General features: G+C 39.9%; 1 protein-coding gene across 3 annotated transcripts in view; it reads left to right on the plus strand.

Annotated features, from left to right (window-relative positions):
* The first annotated feature begins 19,243 nt into the window (after positions 1–19,243).
* The window catches only part of BLNK (B cell linker), a 95,937-nt gene continuing 91,298 nt past the window's right edge, over positions 19,244–23,882 (plus strand). Inside the window, exons 1-2 of one of the 3 annotated variants that reach the window (XM_064269539.1) lie at positions 19,244–19,545; positions 21,800–21,977. Coding sequence is in view for 1 of the 3 variants with exons in the window: in XM_064269538.1 (XP_064125608.1) it covers positions 19,499–19,545 (47 nt within the window). In the remaining 2 variants the exon portion in view is untranslated. The remainder of the gene's footprint in view (positions 19,546–21,799; positions 21,978–23,882) is intronic. The other 2 variants (XM_064269540.1, XM_064269538.1) reach the window with 2 other exon arrangements.

The raw sequence follows: 23,882 nt of genomic DNA on the forward strand, positions 1-23,882 counted from the left end.
ATAAATTTTTCATTAATTCTATACCCAACCAGCCTAGAGAATTATGCATGTGTCTATGTGTGTGCTCTCATTAATAAAAATGCATCAGCAGGCCAGCTTCATGAGTGTGTGACCTGTGCAGTCATACAGAGCTCTGTGCTCAAAAGGGCGCCATACTTGATTTAACACTCTGGTATCACCTGGTGGCATACTGGTTAAAAGTTCAGCTGCTAACGAAAAGGTTGGCAGTTCGAATCCACCAGCCGCTACTTGGAAACTGTACGGGGCAGTTCTACTCTGTCCTACAGGGTCACTATGAGTCAGAATCAATTTGACAGCAATGGATTTGGGTTTTGGTATCACCATCTTAAGGTGCCCTGGTGTCTCAATGGGTTTGTGCTTCGCTGCTAACTTAAAGACTGGTGGTTGGAACCCAGTGGCATCACAGGGAAAAGACTGGTGATAAAGATTACAGCCTAGAAAACCCTATGGGCAGTTCTACTCGGTCACAAGGGGTCACTATGAGTCATAATCGACTTGATGGCAGCTTAACAACAACATCGACTTCTTGAAATTTTAAACTATTTTTAAACAAGGAGCCCAACATTTTCATTTTGCCAAAACTTCAGAAATTATGTGTCTGGTCTTGACCAATTTAAAATATTGGTCTTTGTTCAAAAGCACAAGCAAAATAAAATAGATAGTTTATTTTCATACTTATCAGTATTTTATTTTAAAAAAATGCATACCATCCAACCAGTACCAGTTAGGCTGAGTGGATCCGACTCATGCTGACCCCGTGTGTGTCAGACTAGAACTGTGCTCCATAGGGTTATCAACAGCTAATTTTTCAGAAGTAAAAAGCTTTTCTTCTGAAGTGCCTCTGGGTGGATTCTAACTTCCAACTTTTCAGTTATCAGCTGAGAGTGTTAACCATTTGCACCACCCAGAGACTCCGCATACCATTCAGGTATGTAGAAATTACGTGCCATGGCTTAAAAAAAAAAGCCATGGCTTAGGGAGGAAAAAATGCTTCATCATGCCAATGTGTATACAAAGGGTATGAATTGCGAATAAAGAACACCAAATAAAAGGTTTTGAAAAGGGGAAAAAAAACTATAGTTGAATTAATTTCTTTGGTTCAGGAGCATTAATTCTAACCACGTCATGCCCTCTAGTTAGAGGAAGTGAGAGAAATAGACTGAGGTTCGGTCACGGGTGTAGAAAAAAAAAAAAACAGAGAAATCGAGGGGCAGGAAAGTAGAATGAATCAAGTGTTGAACCCAATAGTCCCCTTTTGATGCAAAAGCAAATATACAAGCAGAAAAGCAATTAGCATGATCACCCTTCTGACGTGCACATTAACTGATGATATCCATTTATCAGGGGAAAAGGATTTGTGCTATCTTCACTGTGTGGTTTTAAAATTTTTGTTTGGCTGGGCTTGCTTTGAAGCAGACTAGAACCTTCATCTTGGCGACCACTTTGGGCGGCTGGATTCAAAGTAAAACCAAGCTGTCAGGTGGCTTTGATCTTTTATCTCTCCCTGTGCTTGGAGGCTCTTTGTTGTATTGCCTTAACCCTATAATAATAAAATTAAAGAGTAAATTAACCTCTTTTTTATACAGTGCAAATATATATCTTTTTCCCCTGAACTTTCAGTATTGCTATTTTATTTTTTGGCGTCAGTCATTTCTTTTGCCACCTTTTTTTTTTAAACAGAAAACAATTCTGTTGCTTTAAGGGGGGGGGGAGTTACACTTGACCAATCTGAAAATGCAACACCTGGAGCCCATATTTAGAAATTTTAACACACACACATACCAGAATTTAGTACTGAAGTGTGCAGAGCATTACAGGAAGCTCACTGCTTAAAAGCAGGTTGTATTCAATCATTCATTTGTAAGTTGGTTGTTTGGAACTTGAAAGCATTTTTTCCATAGAAGCAAAGCTATAAACAGTGCTTTGGTCCTCAGTGTTAAAAAAAAAACGGTTGCAGAAATATCTGTCCTTGTGATGAAAATAGAAAACAATTCTGTGGCAATACAGTAACTGCCAGGGAGGAAAGCTAACCGAGTAATAACTTGTTCGTCGTGAATGCCTATGCTTGAAGAGGAATGGGTTTCCTCCTAGGAGACGGTAGAGGCAGCTGGAAGTTTCCAAGGTACCCGTGGGTCATTTCAACAGCCCACATTCTTAGCATGTTCAGTTTAAAGCTTATGTGTTTTTTGTCCTCCATGCAAGGATGCTCCAAACTTTTTTTTTTTTTTGACTCAGCATGCTTAGGTTCTATTTTTGGCTCGAAATAGAAAGGGGATCAAAAGAGGAAGGGGAATTTTCCCGAGATGCTTAGAGAGTTGGAAAAAAGAGAGGAGGGGTAAATGAAGCTGGGTGGCCTTGTGGTGTTATAGCTCACGTTGTTTGCTCAGAATGCACAAGCCCCTTTGTGTTCCTCTTGCCACACAGGGAACTTCCCATTTTCTAACTCCTCCACTAGCTCTCAGAACGGCTTGTACATACTTCTGTGAAAGCACACTTCACATTGTTCTGTAATTGTTTCTTTGTGCCCCACACGTTTTTCAGTGATTATGTCTCCTCTGCTTGATTAGGGAAACCCCACCCCCAAAGAAGAAACTAATTTAAATTCATTTTTTTTTTAATATCTGAGGAAACTACATGATACAGAAATACATATTTTGATTGTCTAAGTTGAAATCAAGCTGTGAGAGTAAAAAATGGGACTAGGGGAGAACATCGTGGGGAGTCATCACACCAAAGGGAAGACTGGAGATAGTGGGGGAAAGATCTCACATCAGAACCTAAACTTCCCTCCTCATTTACCAGGAGCTTCACTGATGCAGAACCACTTGCCTCTTGTCCAAAATAAATGGAGGAAGGAGACATTTAGGTGGGTTAGAGGAGATAGAGACTGCGTATAAGCCACTGCTTTCCAAACCATGGTGGCTATGTTTTGAGGTTTCCACTGTAACCATTTTCGCTTCTTCCAGTGAAAGCCTCTGATTTTCACGTGGGGACACCCAGATAGATGGGCCTGGGTGGGTGCCTGACCCAGCTCCGGGATGGAGGATAGGGCATCGCTTTCTCTTTGCCCTTGGGTGTTTGGTTCAGGGATAGAGATGTGACCAAAAATTTCCAATTGGGATGAATCTCACTGCTTTTGAGGGCGCAGTCTCCATTCTGCTTCACCTGAAGCTGAGGAGCTATGAGGCTGGAGCAGCCAGGACAGTGGTGTGCTGCTGAACATTCAACAGCTGGCTCTCAAAATTTAAAAAATTTAAAAGCCCTGATTTTTAGCACTTGCCAACTCCTGTGGTGTAAATACTTCCACCATGGCCAATTTGAAGCTCCAGTGTAACATCGCTGAGCATTGGCTTGGGAAGAGATGTGCAGTAGCACGCTATTATACAGTATTTTCACCACAGAGATAGATACAATGGGTGTAAATAACCTCAACTCACAGATAATAGTAAAATGTACTAAAATAATTAGGAAGAGATGAGTTTTGAATATTTACTATCTCTGTTTTTAAGATAATGTATTAAATTGTAAGCTTACATAATTTTTTTTTTTTCAAATAATGGCTAGTGCCTTCAGAGGAAACATGGCCCTGCAGACAACTCAATTTTGAACTTCTGGCCTCCAGAAATATGAGAGAGTAAGTTTCTGTTGTTGGAAGCCACCGAGTTTAATGTGTTATAGCACCCCTAAGAAAGTTTGTGAGGATGGTACTGGACCGGGCAACATTCTGTTTTGTTATGCAGAAGGTTGCTGTGAGTTGGAGCCGGCTCAACAGCACCTACCAACGACAACAAACAAGAAAGTAATGTAAAGTAGCAATGTTTCACCTGTACAACAGTATCTTTTAATTTTTTTACCCTTTTTTTTCAAAGCAAAAAAAAAAGTCCACTGTAGAAATTAGGAACATTTTTAAAGTGAACATGATAACCACCCAGAGATAACCGCTCAACATGTCAGTGTGATTTCGTATATATGTGTGTAATTATAAAGCCTGGATCATACTATACAAATAGTTTCGTGTCCTACATTTTTTTTCTTTTCCCAATGCATTGTGAAGATCTTCTCATTTCATTACAGATTATTTGAAAACACTGTTTGTAATGACTTCAGAGCTTTTCATTTTATGGATATGTCATAATTTATAAAGTTATTACATTATTGTTGGATGTTTATATCATTTCCAATTTTGCACTATTATAAATAATTCTGTATTTACGATAAATTTCTAAAATCTTAAGCCTTTTTTTTAAGCATACAAACATTTTAAGAATCCTGATACATATTGCCAAATTGCCCTCTAGGAAATTTCTATCAATTTAAAGTGCTGTCAGCAGCAAGAGTGGCCATTTAACAAGAACTGTGAATTGTGATAAACCTAGAAGTGGTGTAAATGGTTAAGTGTTCAGCTATTAACTAGAAGGCTGGTGGTTTGGATCCACTCAGCAGCACCTGGGAAGAAAGACCTGGTGATCTGCTTCTGCACGATCCCAGCCAAGCTTATGGAGCACGGTTCTACTCGGACATATATGGGGTCTTTGCCAAGCTTATGGAGCACGGTTCTACTCGGACATATATGGGGTCTTTATCAGTTGGAATCAGCTTGATGGCAACTGTTTTCTGGTTGCTTTTTTGTTTTTTGTTTGTTTTACAAACCTGATTATTATCATTTTTTAAAAGCTTAACTACTTTGACAGGAGGTTTCTATAGCTTTATCAGCCATTCATACCTCTTCTTTCGTAAATTAACCTTTTTTGTGCTTTTTGCTCCTTTTCTATTGGGGTACTAGCCATTTACTTACTGATATGAAAGATTTCTTCATATAGTTATGTTACAGAATATTTAAAAACATTTCTTTATATAAAATGACTTTCTATAAATATTTGTTACATTTTATATGCAGGGTCCTCTCATTTATAGAAGAGCAGAATGTTGAAATCTCACGACACAGGCATTCATGGTCTGGGAGGATGATAGCCATCAATTTGGTTCTCTCACTCCAACCCCAAGGCTGCTAGGGTGCATTGTTCGATATTTCCGGTCTGACAATCCTTGATTTGCCACTTCTTAAGGGAGAATTCAAATTCTTCCACTCAGATAACCTGAGGTTAGATTAAGGACGTGATTACTTTCTTAAGCCATTTCACCCGAGAGACCCGAATTGTGTGGATAAATAATGGGAAAGTATGTATAAAATTTTTTCAAAAGCAATTTGCTTCCTAGTTCTGATTCAACACATCTTCCCTCAGGTTTGGACTGTACGCTTCGTTGTCTTTGAAAAGAACAACATGGGCTAGGGGTAAGGAGAGCTGAGTTCTTTCTGCACAGGTTTTTTCCTGCTTCAGGGTCTTTCTGTAAAACAAGGTTTTGCAAGTCACTTCACTTCTTGTGCCTTGGTTTCCTCATCTCAGGATTGCCAGATAAAATACAGGATAATACGATGCAATAATTGGGATTTACTTTTACTAAAAAGGCATTCGTTGTTTATCTAAGTTCAAATTTAACTGGGTGTCCTGTATTTCTATTTGCTAAATAAGGCAACTCTATTTCTAAGGCCTATTCCAGACCTGAACAATTAAAATTGAATGCAGAGCTAGGAAATATAATCCAATCTCAAGGCAACGTTTGCAGCCTGGGTAATTCGGGTCCCATACTCCGATGGAATGGGATTCCATTGGCCAGAGACTTTTTCCAGGAATGATTGTGAAGGAAATGGTGAATCCTGGACTGGCTTCAGATCTGTTTGAACCTCTAGGTAACTAGATGTAGAGTTTGGAGGTAGGTAAAATATGCAGGTGGGGTCAGAAGGACAATATGGAAGATACTCTAGGACTAGAGTTGATGAAGAGTGAGCTCTAGGAGAGGCAAAAGTTTGATTTTTAATCTTCTCTTACAGCAGTGATGGCAAATAGGTTTCCACTGGAGTTTCTGCTGAGTATTTAGCAGGTTTTTTTTTTCTTGGACATGTTTTGGGGAGGTCTCTGAATCCAAGCTGAGGGTCAGCTGGAAGAAGAAGGATTGAAAAGCAAGGTCTCCTGGCCACATAGTTTCCATTCCTTCATAGTTAAATAATTAGAATTTCAACAAGCTTTAACATCACGGCAGTCCCTCAGTTTGAACTGTAGTTGTATCTCACGCCTAGTTTTTACTTTATTTGCAGGTGTCTTTTAATAACTGCCAGGTTTAATTCAGGAAGGTTTTTTTTTTTTTTTTAATTTTGTTGTTATTGAGAATATATACAGCAAAACATATACCAATTCAACAGTTTCTACATGTACAGTTCAGTGACATTGATTCCATTCTTTGAGTTGTGCAATGATTCTCATCCTCATTTTCTTAGTTGTTCATCCCCCATTAACATAAACTCACTGCCCCCTAAGGTTCCTATCCAATGTTTCGAGTTGCTGTTATCACTTTGATCCCATACAGATAGTTCTTAAAAGAGCATAGTGCTCAAGGCAGACATTTTCTACTAGTTAAGCTAGACTGCTGTTTGGTTTTAAGAACACTTTAAGGAATACTTTTGGTTTAAGGTTTAAAGATTATCTCAGAGCAATAATTTCACGGGTTCATCCAGCCTTCATGGCTTCAGAAAGTCTGGAGTTCATGAGAATTCGAAATTCTGTTCTGCATTTTCCCCCTTTAGATCAGGGTTTTTCTATAGAATATTTGATCAAAATATTCAGTAATGGTAGCTTGACATCATCCAGTTCTTGTCTCACGGTAAAGTAGGCAGTTGTTCATGGAATCAATTAGCCACACATACCGTATCCTCTTCATACTCCTGTATCTCCTTCTTCCTCTGTTGCTGCAGGCGAATAGAGACCAATTATCATGACTTGTATGGCTGCTTGCAAATTTTTAAGACCCTGGGCCCTACACAAGAAACTAGAAAGGAAAAACAGAAGCACTAAACACGTTATTAGGCCAATTAACTGGGATGTTCCATGAAACTGTGACCCCAAACCTCCAAACCAAGGAATCAAATCCAATAAGGTTTTTTGTTCTACATAAGCAGTCTCAGTAGCTGCTTTTTTTTTTTTTTTAAATCTTGTTATATCTATCACACAACTTTTGCCAATTCAACTTTTTATAGGTGTACAACTTATTGTTTATATAGTATTCTAGTTTTGTGTTTGCTGCAGAGAAAGTCCAAAGAAGTAGAATACAGTCCTTTCACTGGGATGTTTGTAATAGGATATACATTTATGAGAAAAATTAAAGAGTTGGCATATGGCTAAAAGTCAAAACAGCGGTCCAAGAACCAAGAGATGAAGGAGGTTGGAGTAGAGGCCCAGGTGGACTGGGAGATGGGAGCAGGAGGAAGTGATCCTTGCAAGTGAATGAGATTTTAACAGACCACAAGAAATTAGAAAATAGTCAAGACTGGGGAAATATATGGGAGCTAGCAAGACTCTTCCAGGGAATTCCAGAGCAGGATTCTGCTTTGGAACCCTCTCCCTTGATGAAGAGAGCATTAATATGGAGCCCTGAGGCACCTGGGAGTTCTAATCCCCCTGATAGTTCTTTGGCCAAGCTTAAGTATTAAAGACACTTGTAGTCTTGTCATTTTTTAAACTCTTATTTTAAGCATTTCAAATGTATTAAAAAGGTTGAAAGAATGGTACAATGAACACGGATACACTCACCACCCAGGTTCCACAATTGCTAACATTTTTTAAAGTTTTGAGCCACCTTAAAGTAAGTTGTAGGTATCATGACACCTTAAACCCATCAGCACGCACTTCCCAAAATATCCTAATAAGGATCTTTTCCTACATCACCACGATACCATTATCATACCTAAAAACATTAACAATAATTACCTAATAGCATCTAATGTTCAAAACCGTATTACAATTTCTCCAACTGTTTCCCAAAAGTCTTGTAGAATTTCCCATATTTGGATTTTTTAAAAAATTGTTTCATTTTGGTGCTACCCAATGTGTTCCTCTAGCCCCTTCATTTCCTATAAACTTAGCAGGACCTCACATTCTAGCTTGCCTGGGAATGACCTGCTTGTTTGCACCTATAATCCTGACATACTGTCAATTGAGTTCCCTTCACTCTCGAATGCCCTAGTTTGCTGAATTTGATCCCTTAATTAAGGTGATCACAGCCAGATCTCATCACTGTAAGGTCGACTTTTCTCTTTGCAATTAGCCAGCAGCCTGTGGGATAAGACTTTGGTAACTTATGAATATCCAGTTCCCCCAACAACATTTCACCTACTGGTTTTAGCATTAATCAACGATCCTTTCTTTCATCAGCTATTTCTTTGGAGTTACCGAATGGTGATTTTCTTACTCTAGCATTCATTCAACATTTATTAGCTAGCATTCTTCTGTGAAAATTGGGGAGGATTTTCAATTCTTCCTAAAAACATCAGGGAAATGCTTCATTCTTTTTAATTTCAAATTATCAGAAGTAATGAGTTGAACCCAAAGCAATCTACAAATACAATGCAATCCCGATCCAAATACCAACAGCATTCTTTATTTTTAGATGGAAAATTTATCATTAACTTCATATGGAAAGGGAAGAGGCCCCGGATAAATAAAGCGCTTCTAAAGAGGAAGGATTAAGTAGGGGGACTCGTACTACCTGACTGCAGAAACTACTATACAGCTACAGTAGTCAAAACAGCCTGGTACTAGTACAACGACAGATGCATTGACCAATAGAACAGAATTGAGAACCCAGATATAAATCCATTCACCTACAGTTACCTGATCTTTGACAAGGGCCCAAAGACCATCAGATGGGGAAAAGACAGTCTTTTTAACAAATGGTGCTGCCAAAACTGGATGTCCATCTGTAAAAAAATGAAACAGGATTCATACTTCACAACATACACAAAAACTAATTCAAAATGGATCAAAGACCTAAATAAAAAACCAAAAACTATAAAGATTGTAAAAGAAAAAATAGGATCAATGCTAGAGGCCCTAATACATGGCATTAACAGGATACAAATCATAACTAACAACATACAAACTCCAGAAGATAAGCTAAATAACTGGGATCTTCTAAAAATTAAACACTTACGGTCATAAAAAAAAAAAAAGCTTCACCAGAAGAGTAAAAAGAGAACCTACAGACTGGAAAAAAAAATTTTGACTATGACAAATCCGACAAAGATCTGATCTCTAAAATCTGTAGGAAAATCCAACACCATTACAACAAAAAGACAAATAATCCAATTAAAAAATGGGCAAAGGAAATGAACAGACACTTCACCAAGGAAGACATTCAAGCAGCCAATAGACACATGAGGAAATGCTCGCAATCACTAGCCATTAGACAAATGCAAATCAAAACCACAATGAGATACCATCTCACCCCAGCATTACTGACACAAATCAGAAAAACAAAACAACAAATGTTGGAAAGGCTGTGGGGAGATTAGAACTCTTTTTTTTTTTTTTTTTGGATAATATTGTGTTTTTTGGTGGAAGCTTAGATAGCACAATAGGTTCCCCTCCAACAATTTCTACACAAATTTTTCAGTTTGTGAACATTCTCATTATTTCTGTTCTGGTTGTTCCATTTCCAATAATCTAATTTCCCTGCCCCCTTACCTTCTCATCTTTGTATTTTTTTATAATTTTTATTGTGCTTTAAAAAAAATTTTTTTTATTGCGCTTTAAGTGAAAGTTAACAAATCAAGTCAGTCTCTCATACAAAAGTTTATATACACCTTGCTATATACTCCTAATTGCTCTCCCCCTAATGAGACAGCACACCCCTTCCCTCCACTTTCTCTTTTCATGTCTGTTCGGCTAGCTTCTGACCCCCTCTGCCCTCTCATCTCCTCTCCAGACAGGAGATGCCAACATAGTCTCATGTTTCTACTTGAACCAAGAAGCTCATTCTTCACCAGTATCATTTTCTATCCCATTGTCCAGTCCATTCCCTGTCTGAAGAGTTGGCTTTGGGAATGATTCCTATCTTGGGCTAACAGAAGGTCTGGGGGCCATGATCACTGGGGTGCTTCCAGTCTCAGTCAGACCATTAAGCCTGGTCTTTTCATGAGAGTTTGGGGTCTGCATGAGATTGGAACACTTATGCATTGCTAATGAGAATGCAAAATGGTAAAACCATTTTGGAAAATATGGCGGTTCCTTAGAAAGCTAGAAATAGAAATACCATATGATCGGCAATTCCTCTCCTAGGAATATATCCTACAGAAATAAGAGCCATCACAGAAGTAGACATATGCACACCCATGTTCATTGCAGCATTGTTCACAATAGCAAAAAGATGGAAACAACCTAGATGCCTATCAACAGATGAGTGGATAAACAAACTATGGTACATACACACAATGGAGTGCTACACAATTATAAAAGAAAATGATGATTCTGCGAAGCATCTCACAACGTGGAGGAATCCGGAGGGCAGTATACTGAGTGAAATAAGTTAATCACGAAAGGACAAATATTGAATGAGACCACTATTATAAAAACTCATGAAAAGGTTTACACACAAAAAGAAACAATCCTTGATGGTTATGAATGAGGGGAGGGTTGGGGATGGAAAAACACTAAATAAACAATAGATGAGCGGTAACTTTGGTGAAGGGTAAGACAGTACACAATACTGGGGAAGCCAGCACAACTTGTCCAAGGCAAGGTCATGGAAGCTCCACAGACACATCCAAACTCCCTGAGGGACCAAATTACTGGGCTGAGGGCTGCAGGGACCATGGTCTTGGGGAACATCTAGCTCAACTGGCATAACACAGTTTGTAAAGAAAATGTTCTACATTCTACTTTGGTAAGTAGCGTCTGGGGTCTTAAAAGCCTGTGAGCAGCCATGTAAGAAACTCCACTGGTCTCGCCCCTTCAGGAGCAAGGGAGAATGAAGAAAACCAAAGACACCGGGAAAGATAAGTCCAAAGAACTATTGGATCACAGCTACCACAGTACAGTTAGGCAATCCCCAGCTACCACCACTGACTGCTCTGATAGCAGTCACAACAGAGGGTCCCGGACAGAGCTGGAGAAAAATGTGGAACAAAATTCTAACACACACAAAAAAACCAGACTTACTGGCCTGACAGAGACTGGAGAGACCCCGAGAGTATGGTCCCTGGACACCCTTTTAGCCCAGGAATGAGGTCACTCCTGAGGTTCACCCTTCAGCCAAAGATTAGACAGGCCCATAAAACAAAACAAAACTAAATGGGCACAACAGCCCAGGGGCAAGGACTAGAAGGCAGGAGGGGACAGGAAAGCTGATAATAGGGAACCCAAGGTCGAGAAAGGAGAGCGCTGACATGTTGTGGGGTTGGTAACCAATCTCACATAATAACATGTGTACTGATTGTTTAGTGAGAAGCTAGTTTGTTCTGTAAACCTTCATCTAAAGTACAATAATAATAAAAAAAAAAATGAAATAGAACGCATAAACACTGATATCCTGGGCATTAAAAAAAAAAAAAGTTGATGAAATAGTTATCTCTGATGGTGGCGAATGAGTTGATTTGGGGTTTTTGTTTTATTGCTATGGACTAATAGATTTTCAGCTGTTCAGTGTAATTTCTTCTAGGGCCTTTCAATGTTTGGTGCTAAAAAATCATAAATTCAGACTGGCATTACCAATTAAATTTAACATTATTGGTACTTTTTCTTTGATTTTATATTTGTATTTTTCCTCATACCAAAATTCTTGGCTCCTACTAATATTAGTGTATTCATTAGTTTTCTCTACAATATACAAAAATCATTTCAAAGTTATACTATGTATTTTACTACTAAAATTAAATTACCAAGTGGAGTTGGATATTTATTTACAGTTCTTTTTATTCTCAGAATATGTTTTACTGAGAATGCTTGGAGGACTATGTCCAAAATTATTTGAAATGATTTTCTTCTCTTTGCTCTCAACTACTAACCTGAAGATCGGCAGTTCAAACCCACCCAGCAGCACTGAGAGGGAAAGTCCTGGCAATTTGCTTCCATAAAGATTACAGCCCAGAAAACCCTATGGTGCAGTTCTGCTCTGTAACACATGGGGCCACCATGACTGGAAATTGACTTGATGGCAATGGATTTGGTTTGGGTTTTGTTCTTTGTAGTATGTTACCATTTAAATTTAAATTTGTTTGTTGCCACTTCTTTTCATTTTTAAAGATTGACATATTTTTCTTTGTGCTTTAATTTTGTTTTTGTTGTTGTTAGGTGCTGTGGAGTCGGTTCCAACTCATAGCGACCTATAGGACAGAGTGGAACTGCCCCATAGGGTTTCCAAGAAGTGGCTGGTGGATTTGAATGGCTGACCTTTTGGTTAGCAGCCAAGCTCTTAACCACTGTGCCACCAGGGCTCCCAATTTTGTTTTTTAGGAAAAATCAAAACTCCGTAAAAAGATAAATTCAGAGACTATATTAACATCCTTATCACTTTTGCTCTGTTTCTAGCTCCAGTATGCCTCCTATAGGTGACCATTTTTATTAGTTTCTGATTTATCCTTCCAGTGTCTATTTTTATAAGTATGTGTGTGTGTGGGTATATGTGTGCGTATAAATATATATAACTTTCCTCCCTTCTTGTAAAAAATGTAATTTATACCGTCCTGACTCTTGCCTGTGTCATGTAACATATCCTGAGATCACACCATACCAGTACAGAGAACTTCCTCATTCTTTTTTTACAGTTGCACAGAAATCCATTGTGGGGGTGGACCAAAGTTTATTCATCCAGTCTCCCACTGATGAACATTTGGGTTTTTCCAATTTTTTTCTATTGCAACTAAAACATCAATAAATATTTGTGTGCAGATAATGTTTATGTGTGTATGTGAAGATGTGTCTTCGGGACAGAGTTCTAGAAGTGAAATTGTGGGTCACAAGGCAAACGCATGTGATTTTGTTAGGTATTTCTATTGCCCTCCATGGGAACTGTAAACACATGCACTCTGTCCTCACATTCTCAGCGACAGAGTGTATCATCAGATTTTTAGATTTTTGCTAATCTGATAGGTGAGATATTATTTCAGTATAGTTTTAATCTGCCTATATCCCAATGTGAGTGTGACTGAGCAATCTTTCATACATTTAAAGGCCACTTGCCTTTCGTATTTATGGGTGTTTGTCCTCTTTTTCTCTTTTTTTTTTTTTTTTGCCATCTCAATTCTTAGGTGCTCTTTACATATTAGGATAATTAGCCTTTTATCTGTGATACCTGATAACAACTTTTTCTTTACTCCTAGTTTATCCTTTGTCTTTTGACTTTGCTTATGTAGTTTTTGCCATGAAAAAGTTCTTTAGGCTTCTCTAGTCAAATTTATCAATCTTTTACTACTTCTGGATTTTAAGTCATAGATAAGATTATAAAGAAATGTAATTCTATTTTCTTCTGGTATTTCTATGGCTTCCCTTTTTACATTTAGAGCTCTGAGCCATTGGGGATTTTTTCTGATAAATGGTTTCAGGTATGAATTTAAGTTTTACCTTCTTCTCTATGGCTTTGCAATTGCCCTATATTTAAAAGTCAATTTTTCCCCATTGCAGATGCCACATCCATCATGTACCTAATTTTCGTACGTTCTTCAGACTATATCTGCACCTTCTCTTTAGTCCCATTGAACCGTCGGTCTGTTTACACAGCAATATCACACTTTTTATTATAGAGGCTTCATAATGTGTTTTAATATCCAGGAGGGCTAGTCCCTTCTCATTCCTTCGATCTTCTTTTTCAGGCGTTTCTTGGCTATTCTTGCTTGTTTATTTTAAAATCAGTTTGTCTGCGGGTGTTTGAGAACTGGTCTGACCAAAGGATGGTTACCTGCTGGACATTAGTAAGGCATAAAATGGATCATCCAGGTGAGACTAAGTCACAGAGAAGCATGAATGACATTCATATTTGGTCTTAGAAGAAAGGAAAAGCCACTGAAGTCCTTAACAGGGGCAGCAATTGGGAGCATAGACTGGGGGTGAAAACGGGGGCGGATCTAGATACAGAGGAGTAGCAAGAGGCTGAACAGTGGTCCAGAGGGCTTAGGCTGGGGTGAGAGCAGGGTGAAGGTGGAAATATTTCAAAGAAGAGTCTTTTTGGTAGATTGGTTCTGAGGGCTGAAGGTGAGGGAGGAGATTAAGCTGATACATAGGCCAGGACTTGTCCATTCCAACAACAGGCTATTGTAACATTTTTGGTCAACAGGGCTTGGACTGATACAATGAATAAAGGCTGTTTTTACCTAAGCTTTCCTCCTAGTAAAACAGGTGCCTCACTCTAGGTCAGCCTGATGTACAGAATGTTGAGTTTACTGAATAGGTAAAATAAGGAACCACTTGTCTCACAGAATGTGAAGCGTAAGCCCCCTTACCCAAATCACAGATATTGTTTTCTTCCTTCTTTTTCCATTCCTGCCCTCTCTCCACAAAGGAGGGTGGCAGACAAATCACTACCAGCACCTGCCACACTTCCTTTTCTCCCTGCCTTTCCCTGGTGTCTTCTGCTGTTTTTCCTCCACTGGCTCACCCAGACTCCATCTGGGTTCTTAACCAGTACTGGCTGAGAAAACCAGGCATGGGCCTGACCAATCAGGGTCTCCTGCCACTTTGACCTGTGTGTGTCAGAAAGCTGCCGGGGTGCTGTTGCTGTAGATTCCACTAACAACCACCCCCCCAAACAAAAAAAAAAAAAAGAAGAAGAAAGGAAGGAAAAGAAAGAATCAAAGAAAAAGAGGGGATCAAATAGAGAGAAAATGGTTTGGGAGGGGTCAGGAAGACTGGGTGGCCTTGGGTAGGTCACATCACCTTTCTAAGGCTCAGTTTTCACATCATAAAATGGGAATGATAAGAGCACCCATCTCATAGGGTTGTTGTGAGGCTGAGAATCATGGTGATGGTTCTGCATAGAGAAGTTCCAATGCCACACCTTGCCTATTTCCTCTGGGAGCATGCCTAAGCCAGCCCTGGAAGGGCAACGGTTATCAGCGACTGGGTAGCAGAGCAGAGAGGGTAAACTGTAGCTGACTTCCCAGAGCAGGAATGCACTGAAACGTGCTCCTCAGCCCAGGCTTCAGTGAGGACTTGGATCACCTCCAAGATCCATTAAGCTGCCCACGGTCTCCTAGCCTCTCCTCTCTCTGAGAAGCAGTCTAGAGTGAAGAATCAGAGGTTCTCTTCTTGAAACTTTAAACCAGGACCTTTGCCCAAAGGTGAAGGAAATATACAACATTCTCAGACTATGCCCACTGGTGCTAACCTATTCCTACGCCCATTACCAGTGTCCAGACTCCAAGTCAGAAGAGGCCTGAGCCCTCTTTGAATCCCTTCTCCTTTACTCTATAGGTGAGAATTGAGGCCAAACAGACTGAGTTGCTCAAGGTCATGGTTAAGTTGGCACCTGGGTGACAGAGCAGGGTCCTCTGCCCCCAGACGAATCACAAAAGATCTCTCTTCAGTGAAGGTAGGACCCTGGGATCAGCAGCTTAGGCGACAGAAATAGACTTGGGTTTGAATCCCAGGTCTTCCACTAATTAGCGGTGTAACTTTGGGACAGTTACATGATCTCTCTAAGCATCAATTTCCTCACCTGTAAAATGGATGTAATCATAGTACAGGCACATGGAGACCATTCAATAAACATGTTGTTTTCATGCCAAAGACATAAGAAAAAAAGCCCAAGAGGAGGCAAGCCTAGCTGGGTCTCATCCCCAAGCTCCAGTATAATCTTTCTGCTTGTTCTCTTGTCTTATCATCTTACAGAGCTAACTCAGACTTAGGCAGACTGTCTTGGCTTTTCCCCATAAATCAAGACTAGATCTTCTCTTATTTAATACCTATGATGTGTGTAAGTTATGAATAACAATAAAACGAGAATTCGTATGCTCACTACTCAACGTAAAAAATAGCACACTACCACCATCTTTGAAACTCTATGTACCCCTTCACCTCAACTCTGCTCCCTGGTAACCGTTCACCTGAATTTTATATTTATCATTCCTTTCCTTGGTTTTACCAAATTGGAATGTATTCCTAAATAATATATTATTTAGCTAGCTTCGCATGTCTTTAACCTCATTATAAATGGAATTGTGCTGTATCATCTTTTATATCTTGCCTGTATTGTTCAAATTGTTTTTGAAATATATCCATAGAGGTGTGAGCAACTGTAGTTCACTCATTTTTTCACTAGTTGTATGGTATTCCATTGAATGAATATACCACAATTAATTTATCCATTCTCCTATTGATGGACTACTGGGTTATTTCCAGGTTTATTTATTTGTTTGGTTTTTGCTATTATAAAAGTCTCTCAATGAACGTTGTTGCACATGACCTTGGTATATAGTTAGGAGTGGAATTGCTGTGTCACTCGATGACAGCGGGTTTAGGTATATATATAGCTTACTTTATTAGATAATGCCACATTGTTTCCAAAGTCATTGTACCTAATGTATGTAAAATATGTGTACTTTTATCAGTGTATAAAACCAAAACAAAATCCATTGTCATCAAGTCAATTCCGACTCATAGTGGCCCTATAGGACACAGTAGAACTGCCCCATAGGGTTTCCAAGACTGCAGTCTTTATGGAAGCAGACTGCCACATCTTTCTCCCACGGAGTGGCTGGTGGGTTGGAACTGCCAACTTTTTGGTTAGCAGCTGAGAATTTAACCACAGTTCCAGCGGGGTTTCCCATTATCAGCAGTGTATAGGAGTTTCAAATTTTCTTTAAGGTTGGGATTATACATTTTTTCCCCATCTTTTAATTGTAAATTTCCACATCCCTGTGCCATGTACATTGAGCCTGAGCATTTAAATGTTCTCCGTGTGCTGTGGAAACCATGTTGTGTGGTTTCATTCCCTTTATAAGTCATCAACTAAAACTTGATGTCATAAATTTCTATCCTTGCATTGACCTTTGTAGCAAGCCAGTTAAAGCTACTGAGTAGGCACGGCAGGCCTGGAACATTTTGATGGTCACGCTACACACCACATGGGGCAAAATGTCCAGTCTGGAAATGCAGACTCTCATTTTTATCATGTCAGACTAAATGCAGTAAAAAGAAGAAAGACAAGTGGCTGTAAAAAGAAAAAGCAGAAGTAACCCATCCCCCTGGTCTTTTTCTCTGGGGAAATAAGTTGCCAGCCCAGGTGCTGAGCAGAGTTGTTGATTGAGAGAAAAGTCAAGGGACGGATGGAGTACAGTTTACAGTAATTTAGAAAGAATGAGCTCGTTGTTTTCACCCCATTCAGTGAAGCTTGATTTTCCTGATCTCGGATGACATTGTACATGCCTTGGTAACATCCTTGTCTACTGGATCCTTTCAGTTAGGAACCTGAAGAGTATCTTATGGCTCCTTCACAATACATTGCAAGATAATTAAGCTGCTTGTTTGAAGGAAATACATGATTGGAGGAGGAAAGCTGTTGAAATTTTTCTCATGAAATATCATCTGCTCTCTTGCTAGCCTGGCCAGTTTGGTGGCCTGGCCAAGCCGAAGGGCCCCACCCTTTAAAACTTCTGAAGATTCTCCCCCTGAACATCTGGCTCAACCAGAAATTTGGAGGCAGGCATGAATGTGAATAATCAAAATTTATCTAGAGAAAAATAGAACCTCAGTTTGTTCAAAGAAGAGGCACGGGAGGAAGAAAGGCATCTACTCTTTCCACTTCTGCCACGACCTCCTCCTCCTCCTTCCCCTTCTCTTTTGTTTCCTCCTCCTCTTCCTCCAGAGCCCTGATAGCTCTGTGGTTAATAGCTATAGCTGCTAACCAAAAGATCAGCAGTTCAAATCCACAGCCATTCCTTGGAAACCCAATGGGGCAGTTCTACTCTGTCCTATAGGGTTGCTATGAGTCAGAATTGACTCAATGGCAATGAGTTTGATTATTTTTCCTCTTCCCCCTTCTAACTGATAGACCTTGAGTCTGTAACAGGAGAGGTAACTGGGAGCCCTCTATTTTGTCCATTCAGTGTATTTTTCAGACCAAGGAGAGGACCAGTCACCTTGGTAAATGTGGGAAATGTTCACTTGACCTCACATAGGTGAGCAGGGCATTATTGCCGGAATCAAGGGAAGTGTGTCTAGGAAGAAAAGGAATGGTCCCTCTCACCGTCTTCCTTCTACACTCTAAACGATGGACAAATCAGGAGTTTTCAGCAAAGTTTATTGGTATAGTTATTGTTGTTGTTATTTAATATACTCACAATAGGTTGAAGAAACTGTGAAGTTTTCCAGAAAAGAAGTAGACCTCTCTGGATGGGTCTGGCCACATGCAGGTAGGGTGCCTTCCTCCCAGCACCTTACCTGCTCCTCCTGTCTGTGCTCTGGAGACCCATTACTGCTCCCATGTCACCTGGGTATGGTGAGGCAAGAGGGGACAAAGACAGGGAGGAAAGTGGCACTCTACTTTTAAGGGAACTTCAGAATGGCCTGATGTCAGAATTACATCATTGGGAGACTGTTAGATTTGTTCTTGGCTAACTTTTGTACATCCAGGCTGAGCTTGAAAGCATCTAGCTACCAGCGTGGTAACTCCAGACTCCACCAGCCCAATAAGGAGGCCACGCTTCTTATGATGGTGATCATCTCTCCTTTTCCAGATCACCTGTCTCTACCCCCAAATGATCTTGCATAGAGAATTTTCCATCCAATTTTACATAGATCTCCAGGAAACGAGAGACTCTAACTCTCTGAGGAAACTGTTACCACTGTGTCACTGCCACCTTGATATTTATTCAAATAATATTTGGGGGGGGGAGGGGACGAGACAGAATAGACAGCACAGAAATGCCATTTTCATATAGCAAAAAAATCCGTTGCTGTCAAGTCGATTCTGACTCATAGCAACCCTGTAGGACAGAGTAGAATTTCCCCATAGAGTTTCCAAGGAGTGGCTGGTGGATTTGAACTGCAGACCTTTTGGTCAGCAGCTGAGCTCTTAACCACTGTGTCACCAGGGTTCTCATTTATAATGGTTTTAAAAGTGGAAAAAGTATATCCATGACTTTAAGCAAATGAACAGAAAGTCTCAAAAAGACATTAGGATGGAATTGGTTATCCTGCTTTTCCTTGAGGCCAGGAAGCTGCCGTTGACAGCATATCATGATACTTGCTGAAAACAGGCACTGTATGTGGACAAGACAACAGGAAGTCGTGACCAGCCAGAAGCTTGTCCTGCCCTAATTACAAATCTGGTTATAAAAAAAAGCAGCTGGAAAGAAATCTGCATGCCCAATAGGTTTCACTATTAAAGTTTACACAACATGGAGTAATCAGCCAAGCTGGCTGGCTACCCTGATCACATGATTATGTAGAAACATGAAACTTGCTATGTGCTCGAGCAAGTTTTACTTCTCTCTAGTGCAGGAGTGTCTGCCAGCAGCCTGTGCTCTCGGAAATCAGATTCAAGTGACAAGGGACCCTTGAGACCCAACGCTTATCATGCTACTGCCTGGGAGGGCCAGGAACTGCTGATGCTACCACTGAACACTTATCCGTAGTGCTTACAATTACCGAAAAGAATGGACAAGCTTAATAAGATAACTGTCCCAGCCAGTCAGAAGTTGAGGTAAGATTTTCCCTATTCAGTACTTCTCCTATTTCTCCTTTTTCTTCTCCTTTTTTTGGGAATTTTCTTACTGTATCTCAGAAGTACTGAAATCCTGGAATACTTTGCTAACTTCAAGGCAGTGGGTGGCAATTACTGTAGGGAAATAGACTGAATTTTTAAAGAAACTTGTTGGAGCAAGAAATGTGTAGCCAGCACAAACTGGCTCTTCCCAGTGACAGATTAAAGTGCAAAGCTCTGGAGAGACAACAAAAAAGAAAAGCTAAGAGGCTTAGATTTCACCAAATGTCAGCTTTCAGAGTCTGAAAGCAACAAACTTTTCTAAAGAAGTATTTGTCTAAACTGAGTCCTCAACCGTTTCATTGTGAATTACTATTTAATTTTGAGAACAAAGGTAATCATTTGTAGTCATTATAGTTTTATCATCTCTTATTTGTTTTGTGACTATATATCACAAGTATCTTTGGGCGATTAGATCTGTTTTTCCAATGTCCTCATGCCACTGTTATAATAATCTATAAGAAGCCACTTAGTAGGAATAAATAGAAGTGGCCCAAGGGGCAAGAGTTAAGAAACTCCTCTTAGCTATGGAATAAATGACTTTCTAAATTTTAATTTGGAAGGCCTTCTTTTGGCCTAATTGTAACATCATCATGGTTTTTGGAGATTAGAACTCTTACATGTTCAATGAGCATTTTGTATTCCAAGTACTAAGGGAACTTCAGTTTTCCATGAGGTGATGTGACACAAGTAGCAGATAAATTATCACAGAGAGTAAGGAGCAAGAGAATTAGAACTTTGAGACAAATTTTAAGAAAAATAATTTTTAAACTCGCAAAGGGATAGCCCTTCACAGTTAAAAGAAATATCTTAAGCCTAGTAGCAGCTTGATAAATGGTAGTTTGAAATGAACTGTTGATCTGGAATCGGTAGGCAGCAGCTGCGTCAGCCATTGCAATAGCTTGTCATTGAATGTGAACCGTGTGATCAGCGCTGAGTGCCGGGCAAGATGACACCTCAGTCTTGCCCTTGCTCTCAAGTTGCTGTATTTACCTTCAGGGGTGGGAGGCAGCAGGTAAAATGATGGAAGATAGTAAGTGACTAAACGAGTATAAGAAGAGAATTGGAGTAGTTGGAGGATGTGTCATGGAGAAGAGGTTTCAAGTGGTAGGCATTAAGAGGGGGTAAGATAAATGTAGCTGGAGAGTTCAAAGAAAAGTGTTAGGTGCTGGGAGGCAGGAAACAGCAAAAGCTGAGGTTTGGAACTGCCCATAAGTACAGTCCACTTGTGGGATGAGGGGGAGAGTTTTCTGGGCCAACAGAAGTGGTAGAGTAGGGTATGTGGGACCAGAATGTCCTGATAAGGTTGGACACAGGGTGGGCCAGATCATAAAGAACAGTTAGGCTCTAACGATAGGGAGGCAGAGAAGAGTTCACCAGTAGGTTTGAGGGAAGTCGGCAGCATGGATTGAAAGGGGAGGGAACCTGGAGGCAGGGATACTAGGAAGAGGGGCAGGTAAGTAACCCAAGCATCTGGGGTTGTAGGCCTGGACTTGGGGCACAGCACTGAGAAGGAAAAGGAAAGACAGACCAAAGAAATTATCAAACATGGCTATCAGGGCCTCTCTTAAATCAGCAAGAAGGTCAAAAAGGACCTTTTCAGACATATTCCATAACCTAGAGCTACAGAAAACATTAGAACCTCTTTTAGGAAATCCAGATTGGAATTTAAATAAGGAAAGGCAATAGAACCTAAATTATTTTATGATTCTTCCCTTTGGGACAAAGTTCAGCTTGATTGCAGAGTAGTTGATAGGCAACATATAACCATAGATCACAGGGTAGAAAACTAAAATTATATTGTGGCTGATCATACACTACGTTCATCTACTTGGGCAGAAGTAACTTTTTTTTTTCCACTTGGTTGCTCAGTTGTCTTTACAGAATTGGCCTGTTTTGGTAAAATGGGCATTGTCAACGTGGAACTTTTCAAAGAAATAAAATTTAAACACAATGGACTTGAAACACCATCTTAAACCTTTTCTATAGTTAGGTGGGATGATGAAGAATAGGTAGATAAAATACTTGACCCTTGTGATTTGTATTCTCTGTCCTCACTGGTTAACATCAATTCAGAATGTTGTCTAACTGTGCAATTATTTGGCACTGGATGACAGAAGAAGAGCTGTGTTCATAGTTTTAGGATTATCAAAGATTAATGAGAATTTGCTCAAATTCTTAACCCCAAAAATAGAGAGATCGTGAGTGTCTTTCACGGAAGCTAGCAGGGAAGACCTTGATCCAGGGCATATATTCCCAGGGCTGAAAAGAAATAGAAGCAGAAGAGAGATCAGCAAGGGAAGGAAAGCGAACTCAACCAAGGAAAGGAGGGCAAGCAGGATTGGAAGGAACCAAGGACTCCCAAAGTGAAGGTGAGAGAGAGAAAATGGACCAGCTGGGGATGGGTACTCACCTTGAGAGTTTCCACTGGAGAAAAACTGAGACAGTTAAGGTGGCTAAGTTGTAACAGAGAAACACGAGCACAAATTCTCGCTTTTTCCTCCTACTGAGGCACTAAAATAAAGTAGGATTCTCTGTTGGTAGGAATTCATAAACTCTCAGAATCTTTTAGTTGATTCTTAGCATGATTTTCCCTTGATTATATAACATAATGCTAGCAGAACCCAGCTGAGGCCTGAGTTCTCAATTCTTCCACACTAAATATTCCTATGATCATAAAAATGTCATACTTCTACGTAAACATTTCAAAATTTTGAAGCCTTGGATCACATTGTGTATATTCTTATGTCTTTAATAGTCTCCCAATTGACTCAATATCTATGCTTGTGTATTTTTCTTCATAACACACATAGACATGTACCCACTTATTTTTATGAATGGAAAAGATAAAATCCCCAGGTCTTTGACACAAGTGTGGTCGATTCAGGTCTCCCGAATCCTTAGCTTATTGGTTAAAGAGCATTGTAGTTTTCAGCCAGACAACCGAAGCTAGAATACTGACTCTGTCACTGACTAACAGTGTGACTTTAGGCAAGTTTATTTCATCTCCTTGGTCCCAGTTTCTTCACCTGTAAGACAAAGATAATAATAGCCCCAATGCCATAGGGCTGTTGTAAGAACTAAATAGATGATTTGGTGACGTAATTGGTGTATAGTGAGCCTGGTATATGGTAATTATTGGATAAAAATAAATGGTGGTTATTAACATCATTATTGTTGTTATTATTCTATGTAGTTGTACAAGTTCTTTTCTGAATATAAACATGGGACTTTACATTGATCCCTGATAAATTTCATGTTAGTTTCAGTTCTTCTTTCCAGTCATTTTGGCTATTTTTGCCTATTAATTCTGACACCTGTGGCATTTAGGAGCCCTGGTGGAGCAGTGGTCAAGAACTCGGCTGTTAACCAAAAATTGGGCAGTTCGAATCCACCAGCCACTACTTGGAAACACTGTGGGGCAGTTCTACTCTGTCCTATAAGGTCGCTATGAATCTGAATCAACTCGACAGCAATGGATTTTTTGTGGCATTTAGCTTTGTGTGGACTATAGATGTAACAAAACTTCCTTCTCTGCCTTCATCTAAGTGGCAAAGAAAATGACTGAGCCCTGTCTGAGTCTCTCTGCTAAGCCTCTCACTCTGGAATCCTGACAGATTCTGGGACATGACTTCTCTTTTCATGTCTTGGAATCTTCAATTAGAGTTTCCAGTTACTTGACTTTTCAAGTTCAGTTCTTCAGAAGGAAACTCTACCTTCTTTTCACCCTCCCTCCACTACCTCCCCCTCTGGCCCTTCCTGTTTCGGTCCATGGTATCATTATCAACCCTAACTCTGACTCACCCTTCTCCAAGCACTCATACCCACTCACCCACCACTCCCTGTAGAGTCTTTCCTTTATGATACGTCCATAGATTTCCTGATTTTCATCTGTCTGGGACAGTTTGGGTGAGGAGTTGCCAAGGGGAAGAGCTAGAGGTCCTTGAGACTACATTTCAATTCATTTTTTCTTTTTTGGTGTCAAACAAAAAACAGACTCCATGAATTACATGCACCATTAAGGTACACATTGTCTTCTGCTGGGGAGAGAAATGAAAGCAGGAAAAGATTTTCAGACATAAGTTTGTTCTGGAATAGTCTCTGTTTCTGTCTCTCCAATAGACTGGATGAATGTTGAGTGAGAACCCTTAAGGCAGTCATAAAAAGCAAATTAGGTGATAACAGAGTTATTAAAAAGTCCAACGACCAAATTCTGATTGGAGGTGGACACACTGTGAGCATCTGGGAGCAGAATGTGTCTCTCTGAAGATCCATGG

This window comes from Loxodonta africana, chromosome 16 (genome assembly GCF_030014295.1).
Source record: "Loxodonta africana isolate mLoxAfr1 chromosome 16, mLoxAfr1.hap2, whole genome shotgun sequence".
In the NCBI taxonomy this organism is placed as follows: Eukaryota; Metazoa; Chordata; class Mammalia; order Proboscidea; family Elephantidae; genus Loxodonta; species Loxodonta africana.